This window comes from Fonsecaea multimorphosa (assembly GCF_000836435.1).
Source record: "Fonsecaea multimorphosa CBS 102226 unplaced genomic scaffold supercont1.3, whole genome shotgun sequence".
In the NCBI taxonomy this organism is placed as follows: Eukaryota; Fungi; Ascomycota; class Eurotiomycetes; order Chaetothyriales; family Herpotrichiellaceae; genus Fonsecaea; species Fonsecaea multimorphosa.
In genome coordinates this window covers 248,448-265,072 of record NW_015971637.1, presented here as the reverse complement: position 1 = coordinate 265,072, position 16,625 = coordinate 248,448, and the positions used below count along the sequence as shown (strand labels likewise).

Below are 16,625 nucleotides of genomic sequence, written 5' to 3'. Positions count from 1 at the left end.
GGCGTAAAGGGGAAGAAATTGCCCCCTTGTCGCGTCTGGAACGCGTGTTTCGCCACTTATTAAGACGTCGCTTTTGACTTTTTGGGAATATCGGCCGGCTGAAACGACATCTGGCATCAACGTCTATCGGTCGGACTGAGCAATACTCAGCGACTATCACTGTCGGACCTCTCAAATGCGCTCCCCTGGAGGCATGTTCACCCCAAAGCATGCGCCCCTCAAGGAGGGTCGTTCTTTCCCTGGCTTACCATATGCGGGACCAACACGACGAAGTCTACGGTCACGGCAGGGACTTCTTATAATTATATTACTGCTATGCGTTCCTCTAATATACCTCCTCACCTCTGGAGGCCCAGCCTCGACAATCCAACCCCAGATTGTATCGCCTGCCGATAGATCAAAGGAGCTTTCGTCAGACTCCGACCCCTTATTTCGAGCGACGCCAAACGATGCTCCAAGTCAAGAACAGCTCTCAGGCAATGCGATCGCTCATGACCCCACAGAACCCAAATCAAATCCGGAGATGCGTTTTGAGGCCCCTCCAGTTGAAGCACCCATGCAAAAACCGAACACCCCTCTACAACCAGACCAGGAGGACGGACAGCCTATTTTCTCCAAACAGGATGATATAGCTACAGAGCCAAAGTCTTATTCCCCCAAAGGGTCCAGCCATTCAGGATCAACCAAGCCACCGGCTAACCCCAGCTCATTTGCCGAACGCCCCAAATTCGAGAAGGCTCTCGCAAGAGTAATTAGTCTTCTTCCCGGTGAAATGGAAGGTAGAGACCTGCTACGAGCTGTTGAGGGAACCGGAAAGGAGAAACTTCGCGAAATGGGTTTGCGGGTCCGCGAGTATAAGAAATTCTTCGAGGCCTGGGAAGAGCTTCATCTCACCTTTGACGAAGAAGGCGGCAGCTACGTGCGGGACGACGTTATCCAGTATCTGCGGCACCATCAACACCAACCTTCCGACGAAGACTTCGGCGAGTCCCCTCTTGCTCAAACAATCCATGCCTATGAGGCATATCGATACTTCTTGGTTAAGTTCGGACAACTACTCTTCCCATGGACGGCACCCTACTTCCCTGATCACATGACTCTCCATTCACATTTCAAAAAGGGAGGCAGGGGTATTGTCCTGACAGCAGGTGATGACCAGGCCCCTTTCCTGCTCACAATTATCCCCACATTTCGGAAACTAGGATGCACATTGCCAATTGAGATCATGTACTTGGGTGATTCAGATCTCTCTGAAGACTACCGTTCTGATCTGGAAAGCCTGGACGGTGTGCTCACTCGAGACATTGCGCAAATGGTGAATGATGAGGGCTGGAAATTGGCGGGCTGGGCCGCAAAGCCGTTCGCAATTCTATATTCCAGTTTCCGCGAGGTCATTTTCATTGATGCCGACAGTCTGTTTTTCGTCAACCCGGAAGTCTTGTTCGAGGATCCCGCCTACCAGAAAGCGGGTGCTCTTTTCTTCAGGGATCGTCTGATCATGCCAGAGTCGAAGAAGCGTTGGCTTCAACAGATTTTGCCCAAGCCCATTTCGAGACAAGTGAAGCAAAGCCGCTTCTGGACGGGCGATAGCGGCCACATGCAAGAATCGGGCGTTATTGTGGTCGACAAATGGCGCCACTTCATCGCCCTTCTCTTGGTTACGCGAATGAATGGCCCTGACCGAGACGGAAATAAAGACGAAGGCAGGGTCGGAATCTATGATATGGTTTACGGTAAGCTTGGTCTTTACGTTCCAGCGGCTGCCTTTGCTGACAATCTTTCCAGGTGACAAAGAGACCTTCTGGCTCGGTTGGGAGCTTGTAGGAGACCAAGACTATGCTTTCCATCAAGGCGACGCTGGCACCATGGGTGTCGTTCAAGAGCCCAAAAAGGAAGAGAAGAAGCCTGTAATGGTGAAGAAGAAGAGGCCAGTCATGGACGAAAACGGCGAGCCCAGACGGGATGAGAACGGGGAGGAGGTTATGGAAGAGTACGAAGTCCCGGAAGAAATCGAAGAGCAGGAACCTGAGGACATGCCCGAGCCCTTGAATTACACTATCTGTGCTCCACAGCTTCTCCATTTGGATGTGCATGGCAAACCGCTTTGGTTCAACGGATGGCTTTTGGACAACAAGTTCGCCGACAAGAAACAGAAGAAGTTCGGCAAATTCGACCACTACCTAATTGAGCCACGAGATATCCGAGAGCCCGGTGCCTGGCAATTGGAGGAAAGCAACATGTGCTGTCTGACAACCGACGCAGAACTGAAACGAGATTTTTCACCGGACGAGAAGGCAGTATTGAACATGATGATCGCCCAAGCTAAGGAGGTTGGTGTCGCTGGGTGATTTGTAGGCGCAAAACAGTTGGAGAGGAACATTTGAAAGGAGTTCCGAAGCATTAATGAAGGCGTCATGATTTTCTGGATGTGGTTGGATTTTAGGTCGCAAATACCGACTTGATTTAGCGAGTGTCTTGCGCTTTACAGCTCGGGTGCCGGTGTCAGCATATCATATTCGACCAGAGTAGGAGCCGAGAAGACAGGGTGAGTTAGGATCAAAAACGTCGAATCGACATTTTTCAAAAGCTACATTCTCCGTGTTTTGGGATCGAGCAATATACCCTCGCGACTTTGGATTGAGGATCGATCGAGCCAGGGCGAAGAGGACGCAATATCTGAAAGAGGTCAGAAAAGAGAGGTATTCGAAGTCTTCACAGAGAATCCCGTCATGTTGGAGAAAATGATGTCTCATATCTCGCACGGCAGCGTCTGGAGTACGAGCAGCAAATAGTGGTGTTGCAACAGGGGTATATTGAGCCGCGTTGTCTTGAAGACCTCCTCCCAAAATGCCAGAGCCACCGGCCTTTGAGATATACACATAGATCATCGTCGCGATATCTAGTAGCATTTGTGCTCTATGGGCATTCGGGACACTGTATTGATTCTCTTCATAAGCCTCGTCGACGCGGTCTGCAGGGAAATGAGAAGCACTCTTCTAGTTGATAGCCAATCAGAGACCATGCCTCGTCAGACAAGGCTGGAGGGCACCGAATGTAAAATCCTTTCGCCAGCGTCTGCACTAAGGCCCCGAACCAAGCATTGCGAGGCGGTCAGAGAATTGATGAGGAAGAGAGTTGTATGGGATATCACTACGTAAAACATGAGAAAGACACCATCCCTCGGACACAATGCCGACAGAAACGACACGACCACAGGGTCATTATTCGCCGCAAGACGGCCGACCCAAGTTGCCCAAGAAGGAGAAGGCTCCGAACAATCCTCTGGTCAGAGGCATTGTCGAGTTCTGCAAAGCACTGCAGGCTCGGCGCGATGACACTGCAGACAGCGGCACCAATGGCTCGACTTTGATCTCTGCCGCGAATGATGGCGAGCAAGATGGAGGACCATCATCGGCACTCGCAACTCTGCAGGTGGCTACCACGGACATGCCAAAGCGGTATACACTCTACCCGCCGCTGCTCCTCCTTCCACCGAATTTCGCGATGCAGAATCCGCGGTGGACGGCATTCTATCATGCGCTTGGTGAGAGAGACAGGATGGAGCTGTTCCGATACGTCGCTGAAGAGGGTTTTAAGGGCATGGGTGTCTCGCGGGTTGCGATCAATGCGCCTATTGCGGCCGAGGTTGATAATGGAGGACGCGGCGCCGATGGTGTCGATGATATGGACAGGTCCGTGGACACCACGGTGCAGACTACTACTACGCCCAAGGAACAGAACGTCCTTCGCTGTCCGTCAGGTCTGGTCCCCGTGTACGGCGACTGGGGCCCCGTGCCCGATGACCCACACCATCGAGGCAGGCTGATACTGCACCCCACGGCCAAGGACTTCGACGAGGCTTTCTGGATATCCACGTCGCAACACCAAGGGATCGTGCAGTGCTGGGCGCCATTGTACACAATGTTCAGTCGGGGAAATATCTCCGAGAAGGCCCGGATCCTGGGCCTGCAGTCGCATTTCCCCGGCCTCGGCCAGCCTGAGTTGTTGCACCACCAACAGATTGGCGAGCTCGATGTGGTCGATTTCTACGTCGGCATCGGATACTTTGCATCCTGCTATCTCTCGAGAGGGGCGCGGCGCGTCTACGGCTGGGATATCAATCCGTGGAGCATCGAGGGGTTGAGGAGGGGATGCGAGAAAAATGGATGGAGGTGCTTGGTAGTCAGAGTCGGCGAGACGGGGTGTCTGCAAGGGCAGCTAAGTATCAGGGATTTGGTGGAGGAGATTGAAAGGGGCGATCACGCGGGCGAACAGGAAGCTGTCGTCAGATGCGTGGCCTTCCTGGGAGACAACAAGTGGGCGTGGAAGGTCCTCGAGGAGATGCAACGCGAATATGGAAGGATTGAAATGGACGAGGGAAGGATAAGGCTACGATTGAATGTCAGGCATGCGAATCTTGGACTTCTCCCTTCTTCGAGAGCTAGTTGGCAGGGTGCCGTCAAAGTGGTAGCGGGCTTGAGCGACGGGGGGACAGGTGGATGGTTGCATGTCCACGAGAACGTCGATGCCCGGCAGATCGATGTGATGGGAGGAGAAATTGTGAGAGAACTTGATGGACTGACACGGCGAGAAGCTCGATATCCTTACGCAGCCTCTTGTGCACATGTTGAGCAAGTCAAGACGTATGCGCCGGGCGTTATGCATTGTGTATTTGATATCGAGATCAAACCCAATGGTTGATGTCCGTTTCTCCTTCCAATCATTTCTATTTTGTATTCTTACAGATTCTTTTTCCACGCCCGTGACCTGCCGGGAACGCCTTGCAAACCTCATGGTTGTCTCCTGAATTTGAGCGGAATGTTCCTCTCCACAATGCTCTGTTGTTGTTCTCTCAGGATGCGATCAGCCTCGTCTTCCCTCATGTCGTGCTTTCTGAAATGCTCGATATCTTCGGGATGGATGAGATCCTCCTCTTTCGTATTCTCATCATGGTATTTCTCAAAATGGTGGATTTCATACTCGTATTCGTCGTCGCCGTGATGACCTGGGCCCAAGCCAGAGTCTGGCAGCTTCTTGCCGGCACGTATGCCCTCAAGCCATTGCTCGCGAGTGATGAGGCCGGTGCTATGAGGGTCAAACAATTTGAAGACATTAAGGACGGCCCGATCCTTATCATCGGCGGGTGTGGCTTTTAGAGATTCATCGTCGAGACCGTATGTTCGGCGCACTTCGTCAGGCGTCCATGCGCCATCGTTGTTGAAGTCATGGAGTGAGAAGAATGAGGCTGGATCAAAGTTGGAGATGTCTGTACGTGTCTGTCAGAAAACAGTCTAATCAACCAGAGACCAGTAATCACGTACGGTGTTCTTCCTGCATATGGTACAACGCCCAGTCGTCTGCGGGATTGGCCAGCTCCTCTTGTGAGTGAGAGCCATGGGCACTGGCCAGCGCAAGAAGCGCAATGAAGGCGGCGAAGAAAGGTCCCATTGCAGCTGTGAACTTCGTCTGTACCGAGTATCTCGTGGGTTGTCGCCTCAATCCTCAACGTGGTTGGAATTGAGGATTGCCCCAGTTCATACCTAGGTAATTGTTTGGTGGCTTGTCGCGACAAGGAATGACATAATGTTGGAGTGCATAGAGTCCCCTTGAGATCCAAAATTGCCCCTGGCTAAGGTTGGTCCCTGGCAGTCGCAAGGTCCAATGGGCTCGCTAATTACCCACACAACATCGCTACTAGTATCTACTCGCTAGGTATTGATGGTTTGTGATACGGGCGTCCCCCATCTACTTCCTTCTATATTCTGCCAGATGGAGAGGGAGTGTGACTGCTGCAAGATTCTTGGACATGATGTATTGAGGTAAGAAGGCGCGGGTTAGACACTGCCGTGAATCCGTTTGCTTGCCTGCGCGTTGCCTACCATCCCCAACTCTCGTCACTGCGTTTTATTTATTCACTCTCTGCCAAATGTTTTCAATCCCTGAACTACAAATAGTGACATCGGTTGCGGCCACGTCTCCTTCTTGATGTCTGCAGCCTTATGCCCCCTCTCACCGTCGGCAGGATGGAGGAAACCGATAAGCTCGCCGTCCTGGAAGGCCACAATTCTACGCTTGATGTGGATCAATCTCAGTCAGACTACCTTACAGAGTCCGAGAACGAATCTGAACCTGAGTATACCGATCCAGATGGCTTCGCTGAGCAAGAGGCTAACAAGATTACTCTCAACAACTATCTGAACAACCACGATCAGAACCAGACCCCGAACCACGAGGAGAATCAACAGTCAAACGCCATCATCGATCGAGCCCGTGAATATCAGCAAGAACTGTTCGAAAAGGCCAGGGACGAGAATGTTATCGCTGTCCTGGACACAGGCAGTGGCAAAACCCTCATTGCGGCGTTGCTCATCAGACATTACCTGCAACAAGAACTCATCGATCGAAGCCGGGGCAAATCACCAAAGATCGTCTTCTTCCTTGTCAACAGCGTCCACCTCGCTCGACAACAGGCCCGCTTCCTCTCCAACAACCTGCCGCAGAAGGTCATCCCGCTATTCGGTGATGCCTCGGACGCTCTGTGGGAAAAAGCAGAATGGGACAAAATTTTTGCTGAAAATGGTGTGGTCGTGTGCACAGCTGCGGTACTGGACTCGTGCCTCATGCACTCCTACCTGAAAGTAGGCCAGATCTCACTTCTTGTCTTCGACGAAGCCCACCACTGCAAGAAAAACCACCCATACTCGAGAATTATCCGAGATTATTATCTCAAATGGCGTGGAGACAAACCCCGTATTTTCGGCATGACCGCGTCCCCTGTCGACTCTAGGCGGGATATTAGCAAAGTTGCTGAGGACCTGGAAACATTATTGCAGAGCAAAATCGTGACCACAAATGACTTGTCCGTCTTCGACTTTGCACCTCGAGCCAAAGATGTCAGATGGATTTATCCTCCATTGGAGGCTGAGTTCGAAACTCCCCTCTACTCGCAACTCAAACCCCTATGCGGCTCGTTCCAAGAATTCGAGCCATACTTCCGCTTCGCTCGCACGGCTTCCCGGCAACTTGGCGCCTGGGCAGCAGACAGGCTCTGGCAATACGCCTTCCCGACTTCTGAGTACGAATCGACACTCATTCTCCGAAAATTTGAACGAAGCAAGGCTTACACTGACATCACCGAGAACAAGGGTCGAGGGGCGGCTCTAGATTCTCTCCGTGAGGCATTTTCGATCGTCCAAAAACATTCATTTGAGGCCCCAGAGGTTGGTTCGGACCGTGATCTATCTTCCAAAGTGCAAAAGCTGTATAGCGAACTCAAAACCCGCTTTTCGCATGCAGCCACAACTCGGTCAATCGTATTTGTGGAGGAGAGGTTGACGGCACTTATTCTTTGTGACTTATTCGAGTCTCTCAGTCTCCCGAATCTACGAGCTGGCGTCCTCATGGGTATCACATCAGCTTCGGATCTGAAAAGTTCATGGAAGGATCAAGAGGCCGTCATGGAGAAATTTCGTACTGGAATCATCAACATCATATTTGCCACCAGCGTCGCTGAAGAGGGCATCGACATACCTCAATGCAATCTGGTGATCAGATTCGATCTGTACAGGACACCAATTCAGTACATGCAGAGCCGTGGCAGGGCTCGGATGAAGGGCTCTATTTTTGTTCATATGATCGAAGAAGGCAACCAGTCCCAAGAAGCAGACGTCAATTTTGCCATGGATCAAGATGAGTATATAAGGAAGTTTTGTCAACAACTACCCCCTGATCGCCTGCTGGGGCAGGGCTCAAAATTGAAGCAGCTCATGGCCAAAGACGCAAATTGTCGAAGTTTCGAGACCTCTTCTGGCGTCCTTGCGAACTACTCCAATTCACTATTGCTCCTGAGTCGGTATGCCGAGTCCTTGAAGAAGGTTGGAGCGGTCTCCTCAGAAATTTATGAGGAGATGATCGATGTCGAAGAAAACATGTTTCAGTACCGAGTCATACTTCCCATCACGGACGACGAGCGCACTGCCCAAGTCAAAGGTGCCAAAGGCGAGGCGCGATCAAACAAGATACTCGCGAAGCGGTCCGCTGCCTGGCACTGTCTCCTCAAGTTACGCAAAGCCCATCTGTTGGATGAAAATCTCAATAGCATCTTCTTCAAAGCCAAGCCAGCCAATCACAATGCCAAAACCGCGGTTCCCGAGAATAAGGAACAATATGATAAGAAGGTGAAGCCAGATTTCTGGATTGAGAGCGGTGCGACATCGGCCATGCTGCCAACAAACCTTTTCGTCACCCATGTCACTGTTGGGCCGAAATCACCGTCCTGGTGCACCGACGGCTTGCTGCTTCTGACGCGCACACCACTTCCAGATATACCCAAATTCTCTGTCTTTGTCGACGACAATGTTGAGAAACACGTCCAATTCAGTCGGTTCATAGGGCCGGTCGCAGTAACGCCAGATCAGGTTGGAGCTCTGACGACATTCACTCTTCGTGGTGTGTTTCACGACTTTTTCAATAAAGTCTATGCTCAAACATCGACCTCTATGAGCTACTGGCTAGCACCTCCAGCCAAGGGAGAGATGAAGGAGAGTTTTGAGTCAATTGTGGACGTAGATGAGCTTTTGGTCGCGCAACTCCAAGAACGCCACCGATGGAAATCGTCTACAAGTGCGGCAGAGGCAGGGCAAAACGCAGAGAAATGGTGCAATGCATTTGTCGTCGACCCAGGAAGTGGGAAATACCGCTATTTCACCAGTAATGTCTTGCCAGGAAAATCTATTTGGGACCCTATTCCCGAGAGTGCAAAGTCGGCTCAGAAAAGCACGAAGAACACCATCATTGAATTCTCCGACAGCACATGGGGAGTAAGGAGAAAACACGCTCAGTCTATCGCCAAGATGTACGATTCAAATCAGCCCGTGTTGAATGCTAAGGTTGTTATAGCGGGTCGCAATTTCTTAATTGAATGCCCGAAAGAACGAACACGCTATGCTATGTGTCACATTGCCCCCCAACCACTGGAACTTGGTCGAATCTCGTTCTCGGTGGCCCAAACTTGTCTACTGTGGCCTTCCATCCTGCGTCGATTGGAGAGTTACCTGATTGTGCAGGAAGCTTTCGAAAAGCTTGATCTTAGCGGAGTGCCTCTAGATCTTGCTCTAGAGGCTTATACGCAGGAGGATCATACCAGGGCCGATAGCACTGAAACCGAGGCACTAATTCTAGAAGGGCAAGATGTTGAAGCACAGCTCGGCAAGGAGGAACCGAGGGCAGTTATGAACTATCAACGATTAGAATTTCTCGGTGACTCTCTGCTCAAGATGATGACCACGATTACGGTATTCAACCGCTCAACATGCGACGAAGAAGGAATGCATTGCAAGCGTATGAACTTACTCTCCAACAACCGGCTGTGTACCACTGCATCTGCTCCACACTACGAACTTTTTCGCTACATCCGCTCTCCAGACGTGCACTGGCGTGATACATGGTACCCTGAATTCTTGGAGCTCGAGAAAGGTCGACTCATCAAAGTGACAGACAAACACCGCAAGCATGCGCTTGGAAAAAAGACGATAGCTGATGTCTGTGAGGCCACTATCGGAGCATGCATCATGAGCACTCGTCACTTGCCCACGGAGGAAAAGTTCGATCTCGGGATCAAGGCGATCACTAAGTTGGTGGAACATTCAGACCATGCCATCAACTCGTGGAAAGAGATCCTACCAATGTACAAGCCGGCGTCTTGGGTAGCAGAATTGAATGACCCAATTGCAAATGATATTGCCGATAAACTCTTCACAGCTACCGGTTATCGCTTTAAGCATCCTCGTCTCGCACGCTCAGCCTTTACTCACTCCTCCGACCAGCACTCGCCCGTTCAAAATCTGCAACGACTCGAGTTCTTGGGCGACGCTTGCCTAGATTGGGTTTGCATATGGTGGTTATTTTCCACCAACCCAACTCGCGGTCCTCAGTGGTTAACCGAGCACAAGATGGCCATGGTATCGAACAAATTCCTCGCTGCCTTGGCGGTCGTCCTGGGGTTCAACAAGCTTGTCTATGCGAATAGTATGGGTGTCTACGATGATATAGCCCGCTACGCATCCAAAGTCCAAGAGGCGTGGGAACAGAAGGACGTGAGAGCCGATTTCTGGACTCGAATTTCTGAAGGTCACGTACCAAAAGTCCTGGCTGACCTCGTCGAGAGTTATCTGGGCGCTGTGCTTGTCGACTCCAGCTTCGATTACCGGGAAATTGAGTATTTCTTCGAAAAACACGTCAAATGGTTCTTCGAGGATATTGAGGCATACGATACTTTTGCAAACCGCCACCCCACCACGTACCTTGTGAATCTCCTTGTTCATGAATTTCGGTGTCGGAAGTTTTCGCTCCCTGTCCAAGAAAACAGCGTCCCGCTCACCACAAACGCCACGAGAGGCAACGATCAAAGTGAGGATGAAGGCGACGAAGCTGTCTCTGGGGTTATGGTGGAGGTAGGCCTCTTCGTTCATGGGAATATCGTGGCAGCGGATCGTGGACGGGGAGCGAAACACACCAAAGTCCGAGTGAGCAAGGCCGCGCTGAAGAAGCTGGGGAAATTGAAGATCGACGAGTTTCGGCGTCAGTGGGGTTGCAATTGTGCGAGGAACGAGGCCGATGATGCGAGGGGCCAGGAAGAGACAGGAAACAGAGCGGAGAATGGGCTTGTAGGCGATGGTTGAGAGAGAATTGCAGGGCCACGCTGAGGGTAGTCAGGCACAAAGAATATCCTTATGCGACTCCATTCGAGTTGACTTGACCGACTTGCTGGGAAAGCAGCACGAGGTACCACGACATTATCACGAAAGTCCTTCTTTGGAACAGGGCGTGAGAGGAGCGATACTGGATGGGATCTTTCTCGACGGTTGGTGAGCTGGGGAAAGGGCGTGACTGGCTACACAGCCAGCCTGCTCCCAGCGCGACCAGTGTCGAAAAAGTATTTGTGATGAGGAGAAAACGCCAGCAGAAGACTCTGAGAGCCGAGAGTTGAATGAATCAGTCATTCTCTCCCGTCTCCTATTCCTACAGGAGACGACTCCAGGGTGATAGCCGTTAGCTACCTAGTTACAGTACCTAGCTCGCTAGGTAGCTAGAAAAGTGCCCCCAAGGGCCCCTCTTCTCTCTCCCATGCGAATCGCGAGTTACGGAGTAATGGCGGGAGTAACGGTTACCTAGGTATGTTTCTTTCCACTGTTTTTCATCTCTTTTCGCCATCCCTCGTCTGCGGTCGTGATCCTGTACTGCCCCGCTGCTGTTGCGGCATCTGTCCTGCAGGCGGTTTACGATTCTCGTCTTCACGGCCGCGGCCTTCACCACCAGTGGTAAGAGTACCACCAGCAGACGTCTGTTCAGGTCCGGGTTCGTGTTCGGGTGGGAACAGCTCCTGCACCAGACCAGGAAGAAACCTATCCAAGCGCCTCACCGTCTCGGGCCAGATTTGAACCTCTCCCGCACTTTCGTCGAGCGCGAGTTGTGGGCTGCGAGGGGTAGCAGCAGCCTGTTCCTGACGACCAAGATAGCCCGCCCCGTCCATGACGAGCAGCGTATTCTTGACACCTTCCCGGACAGCTTCTGCCAGCGCGTCGCCTTGCTGTTCGACCACAGTCCCGGCATTCATCAGGCGGTCGAGAAGCTCGAGGGTCTTGATCCAGACGTCGGTCATTTTGTTGCCACTGCCACTGCCACTGCCACTGCCTTGTTGGCCACCTTTTGCTGTAGTGGTGGTGGCGGTGGTCTTTTGCTGCTGCCGCTGCTGGTCTTCATCATCATCTTGCTCATCACTTTTCTGTTCATCCTCTCCATTTCCTTCTTCCCCCTCATCATCTTCGCTATGAGGAAGAACCACTGGGATCTCGTTCAGCCTGTCGAGATACCTTAGAAAGACCTTGCAGAGTAAGCCGCCCATCTGTGCTCGCGTCTCGTTCATGCCGGGCGGATCCAACTGGTATATCTCGGGCTTCAGCAACCTAAGCGTCAACGGGAATAATACCTCGTCGAATATGGCCGTCCATTCGGTATGTAGGTCCTTCTTCGCCCTGCCTTTCTCATCCGCCACCATCTCGGATAGCAACGTACGCTGCAGAGCCGACAGTGCACGATGTCTCACTTCGCGACACGGATTCACACACTGTGCGCACAGGGCTCGAAAGATCGGACTCCAGTATGCAGCCCAAGCCTCATTCCTCTCCAGATGACTCTGGTCGATCAGACCCGGGACACGACCGGTCAGCTGATAGATCAACCCGATGGCTTTGTTCGCCCGCTGGACAATCGCAATGTCTTCCGGTTTTGCAGGCTTGGCTTGCCGGCCGTGTTTCGCAGCAAAGTCACGGCGCTTTTCTTGGATGGAGCCGATTGAGCCGGCAGATGCAAAGTCGTTTGCAAGGGAAATGGCTGATTCAAAATTATCTGCGGTCAGAGCTTGTTGGTCTTGTGCCTTGCTCGGAGACGGAGAAGAAAGGAGGGTTAGAATGTCAAATACACGCTCGGCTTCTGTTTTGTGCTGGTGCAGTCGCTGTAACGTCGACCAGAAGTCGGGGGATTTCGTGATCTCGTTTCGCAGTGCAGAAGGACCACCAATGGCATTAGAGAGCCCTTGTATTATAGTCGAGGCCGTTCGGTCAAGCACAGCGTCATCGAAGCTTGAAATCGCGTGGAGTACGACGGGGGCACGCATAAAGTCGTAGGTCTGCAAGTTTTTTCGGTGTCAGTCACAAGCATTTCACACCAGAAATGGGTGGGATAGTTTGTTGGATAGACTTACGTAGCTATACCGCAATAATTCAAGAAGATAATGCACGACCCTTGACGCTGCGAGAGGATGGAGATTTGAGGCGTCTCTGACTGCATTCTGTAAGGAGCCGGTGAGTTGCTCTCCGGCCGCTGCGATCGTTTCGTCGTCTCTTAGTGTAAGCAGCGTCGCGAGCTCAAGTAGGAAAACGGAGCCAGGGTCATACTCGGGACCAGCTTTTGGCATTCGGTGGCCATTGACCCTGACAGTAACAGGGATAGGGCGTTCAGGCTTGACGGTCACGACTGGCGACAGTTCTTCCATCTGAGACAGAAGAGTGGACACGACACTTTTGATTTGGAAAGTAGGAAGTGAGGCCACATGTTGTAGGACGTTGTCCGGTCGACATGCCTTCACACAGTCAACACATGAAAGTGTATTCTCCAGCTCTTCTTCCGAGGGCTCTGGTGGATCGTCGGCGGCATAGCTTGAGAGGTAGGAGGTAAACGTCGAGAAGATGCCGCTTTCGCTGAGTCGGCCATCTCGGTCGATGACTTGTGATGGTGGTTGTAAAGGTATCTGGCCAAGGCTTTGAAACCTGCTTTGCTCAAACTTTGGTAACGTGATGAGGGAGTTGACAAACAGGTTCCTCAAAATGCGCACGACGTAAATCCAAGTCTCGCCGACGGCATCTTCATGACCCTGTAATATTCTGAATAGTAACACGGTCGATAACTGGGCGCGAAAGTCTCGTCCGAGCCTCACGGCCATTTCACTGACCATGATTCTCTTCTTCCCAACTTGCACTTCAGTATTCAAGGAGGTGCTGGGAGGAACTTCTGCAGCCAATCCGCTGATGTGACTGACGCTGTAGACAATGCGGTCAAAGGCTTCAGTAATCCCATATTTTGCCGCTATCTGCGCGCATTGGTCGAATCCAACCACAACTCGGGAGAAAACAGCGTCATCGGAAGCTGACATGAAGACATAGCACAGAGTCGCCACTATCGGTTTCCAAGTAGCTTTGAACATTTCTGCGTCGAAAGCGTTGGTGTCACACAACTCCAAAGATCCGGCGTCGTGCGTCTTCAGCAAGAGTTCCTTCCAAGCGTACTCAAAGGCATGTTTGTTTTCGTGCTCGTCCGGGAGAATGATCTCGTTCTCTTTAATGGCGTCGTATATATCCTGCAGCAGTTCCGGGGAGAAGTCCTTCCCAGCGTTGACGCCCCGAAGATTCCTCGCAAAGTCCTCGTAAGACATTCGCTTCTGTGTCTTTGCAACGTTAGGATTGTAGAGATCGGTGTTCAGCATGATAATCGCATAGGCCAGGACAAAGGCAGCATCCTTATCTGCAATCTCCTCGGGTGCGACGGTGCTGCAGTACTTTTCGGTAAAATTGTTGACGATTCGTTCGATAAGTGCCGCTTCACCAGGAAGACGGAACGATCCCAACACTTCCCGAAGAGCTTCGTCGATGCGTTTGTCTTCAAAGTCAAACAACCCGATGAATGCTATCAACAGTGGTTCATTCGACTTCTTCGTCAAAAACTCTCCTAGCACCTTTTTGGAAACGTGAGAGGTGCCTTTCAAAAATTGAGCCACCTGTATAGGATCATCTGGATTTGCTATGATGCCGTTCCTGACCAGATATGCCACTCCTGCTTTCGGATCGTCGTTGAACTTGGACGCACCACTTTTGATAATCTTCTTCCTTGCTCGCTGCAAACGTAAAGTGTCTATCCGCTCATGCGCCCATGCTGGCAGTTCCTGATCAAGCCGCTCGGCAATGAACTGCACGAAACTCAGCAATGAGTCCAGACACAGTGGTGGCACATTTGTAGTACTCCAAGTAGCGGAGTCTGGGAAGGCGTTCCTTGAAAGAAGTCCAACCATGTCTTCGCAGAGGTCTTGCCGGTCGACCTCGCAGTCATAGTTGAGGAAGAGCTCCACCATAAAGCCAGGGATGCGGACCAAGGTGCCAATACTTTCAACCATTGCTTCTCTGGCTTCCGGCCTCCTAGTACCACCCTCTAGTCCCAGCTTTTGCCTATCCTTAATCGGTACCGGGGTTGACCGACCGCTGCTCGGCTGCGATGGTGCTGGTTTCACCAGTTTAGGAGACTGGGGCACACCCTCATACAGCGACGGATCGATTCCTGGTTCTTGGGGAATATCCACACGAGGATGCAGGCAAGCGACCAAGTAGGAAAGGAACAGCTCTTGCTGCAGCTTAAGCAATTGTCGACATGTAGCCAGCAATGTTCCAGCGACTCGTAGAGAGCTGTTCAGAAGGACCATATTGTCCGATCGGACGAGCTGGAATAAATGGCGGCAAAGGTCGTCCTGGACTAGTGCTGCCAGAACAGGTTGTTTCGCTATTGAAGGCCCAGAAACTTCAAGGGCAACGTCAATGATTCTCAGGGCCATGATTCGCATCGCGTCTGTATGTGTTCTGTCGTGTGGATCTAGAAGGTCGATTAGAACCCGGAAGAGCTCTTTGATTGACGGTAGGGCGTATGGCTCCACGCTATCGAACTCATCTTCCCTCGCCGGTGCCGTGGTATTCTGCGGATCTTTGGAAATCTTGGATCCAGTACCGTCTTCGACACTGGATCGCCCATCAACATCAACACTCGGTCTCTCTAGTTCACCATTGCCCATGACGCTGCCCGTCATAGGCGGTTCAATCTTCAATTCTTCGGTGGTACTGAGCAGAGTTGTTCTCGTATTCGACCGGCTCCTTGACTTCGGTATCTCTTCCACCTTCAGGGACTTCAGTCTGCTGAACACCACCTGACACATGGTGACCATGGCCATCTCAGCAGACCGTCTGAGTACCTCTGACAGCCTTGACTGGCAGCACATGCTTAACCCGGTGCTCATCATTTCGCAGATACTTTCGTCGCCCAGCAGCTGGCCCTCCGGCCTTGATATGATTAACTCCATGAGCCTGAGAATGCGCAGTAGGACCACCTCATCCGCCGCCGTGTCACTAGCTTCGAACCGGCAATGGGTGATTGCCGCACTGAGAAGGTGCATACCCTGAGAGATTCGTGGCGACCTAACCGTGATGATATTGTACGCAAAGAACTTTGTGATTGATATCACCGCCAGACTAGTAATCGCGGCGCTCGTCGAGGAACTGCGTATGACCTGCAGGAAAGGGTGTAACAATTCGGGAGCATCCACGACAGCCACGTCTCGGCAGCCAGCCAGGTCTCTTCTGAGACGCGCAAAGGCAGTCAACAAGGGGTTATCCTGCATGCTCTTGCCCTTCCGACCTCGTAGGCCCCATCGACTGGCCAGGCTGGAGTTTTCATCGTCCGAGGTGGTGGGGACGTTCAGCCTGGCCATGCCAGGATCCAGAATCACCGGCCCTTTGCTCCGGCGACTCTGCGAGGATGAGCGTAGAAAGTCCTTCTCTTGCAATCTTGTAGCCCCTCCACCCAGAATTGCAGACACCGAAGACTGCGCCCAGCGGGCATGTTTCCGCATGGCAGACGTGATCGTTATGCATTCTTGCGTAATGAGGGCGATTGGGTCGATTGCAATCGCCAGTGTTGAATCAGGGACCATGTCCATCGCAGCCGGTGACGTGGTCTGTATTTGCGAGGGAAAAGGCTGAGGCATCGCGACGCTGGGACGGTGTATATCGTCGTTACGCTCAACATCATTGACGGCGGCCATGGTGGGCCGTGGTGCCGGGGGAGGTGTCCCAGGTGTCGGACCTACGGGCGTGAGGAGTTCATCCTAGTTCTGTCCGATGTCTGCTTTCTTCACCTTTCTCGTGGACTGGGTTTCCAGGTCGATGGAAGACGCTCGGCTAAGCCTATTGCAACAATTTGCCCCAGAAACATATATACCTGACCACAAATGGCCACCTAGTACGTTCGGTCCT

General features: G+C 52.0%; 5 protein-coding genes across 5 annotated transcripts; 3 read left to right on the top strand and 2 right to left on the bottom strand.

The window, feature by feature from the left end:
• Positions 1 to 175: 175 nt before the first annotated feature.
• On the top strand, positions 176 to 2,348 carry Z520_01882 (uncharacterized protein; the record flags this gene model as incomplete). The annotated part of the gene is made up of 2 exons (XM_016772396.1): positions 176 to 1,733; positions 1,786 to 2,348. 2 exons carry the CDS (start codon positions 176 to 178, stop codon positions 2,346 to 2,348), a joined length of 2,121 nt encoding a protein of 706 aa, XP_016635866.1.
• An 841-nt stretch (positions 2,349 to 3,189) lies between these two features.
• Z520_01881 (uncharacterized protein) lies at positions 3,190 to 4,701 on the top strand (the record flags this gene model as incomplete). The annotated part of the gene is made up of 1 exon (XM_016772395.1): positions 3,190 to 4,701. The coding sequence occupies one exon, from the start codon at positions 3,190 to 3,192 to the stop codon at positions 4,699 to 4,701; it is 1,512 nt and encodes a 503-aa protein (XP_016635865.1).
• An 89-nt stretch (positions 4,702 to 4,790) lies between these two features.
• Positions 4,791 to 5,448, bottom strand: Z520_01880 (uncharacterized protein; the record flags this gene model as incomplete). The annotated part of the gene is made up of 2 exons (XM_016772394.1): positions 4,791 to 5,266; positions 5,322 to 5,448. The coding sequence occupies 2 exons, from the start codon at positions 5,446 to 5,448 to the stop codon at positions 4,791 to 4,793; spliced, it is 603 nt and encodes a 200-aa protein (XP_016635864.1).
• Positions 5,449 to 6,023: 575 nt separating this feature from the next.
• On the top strand, positions 6,024 to 10,679 carry Z520_01879 (uncharacterized protein; the record flags this gene model as incomplete). Its single annotated transcript, XM_016772393.1, has 1 exon — positions 6,024 to 10,679. The coding sequence occupies one exon, from the start codon at positions 6,024 to 6,026 to the stop codon at positions 10,677 to 10,679; it is 4,656 nt and encodes a 1,551-aa protein (XP_016635863.1).
• A 515-nt stretch (positions 10,680 to 11,194) lies between these two features.
• Positions 11,195 to 16,414, bottom strand: Z520_01878 (uncharacterized protein; the record flags this gene model as incomplete). The annotated part of the gene is made up of 2 exons (XM_016772392.1): positions 11,195 to 12,685; positions 12,761 to 16,414. 2 exons carry the CDS (start codon positions 16,412 to 16,414, stop codon positions 11,195 to 11,197), a joined length of 5,145 nt encoding a protein of 1,714 aa, XP_016635862.1.
• Positions 16,415 to 16,625: the final 211 nt, after the last annotated feature.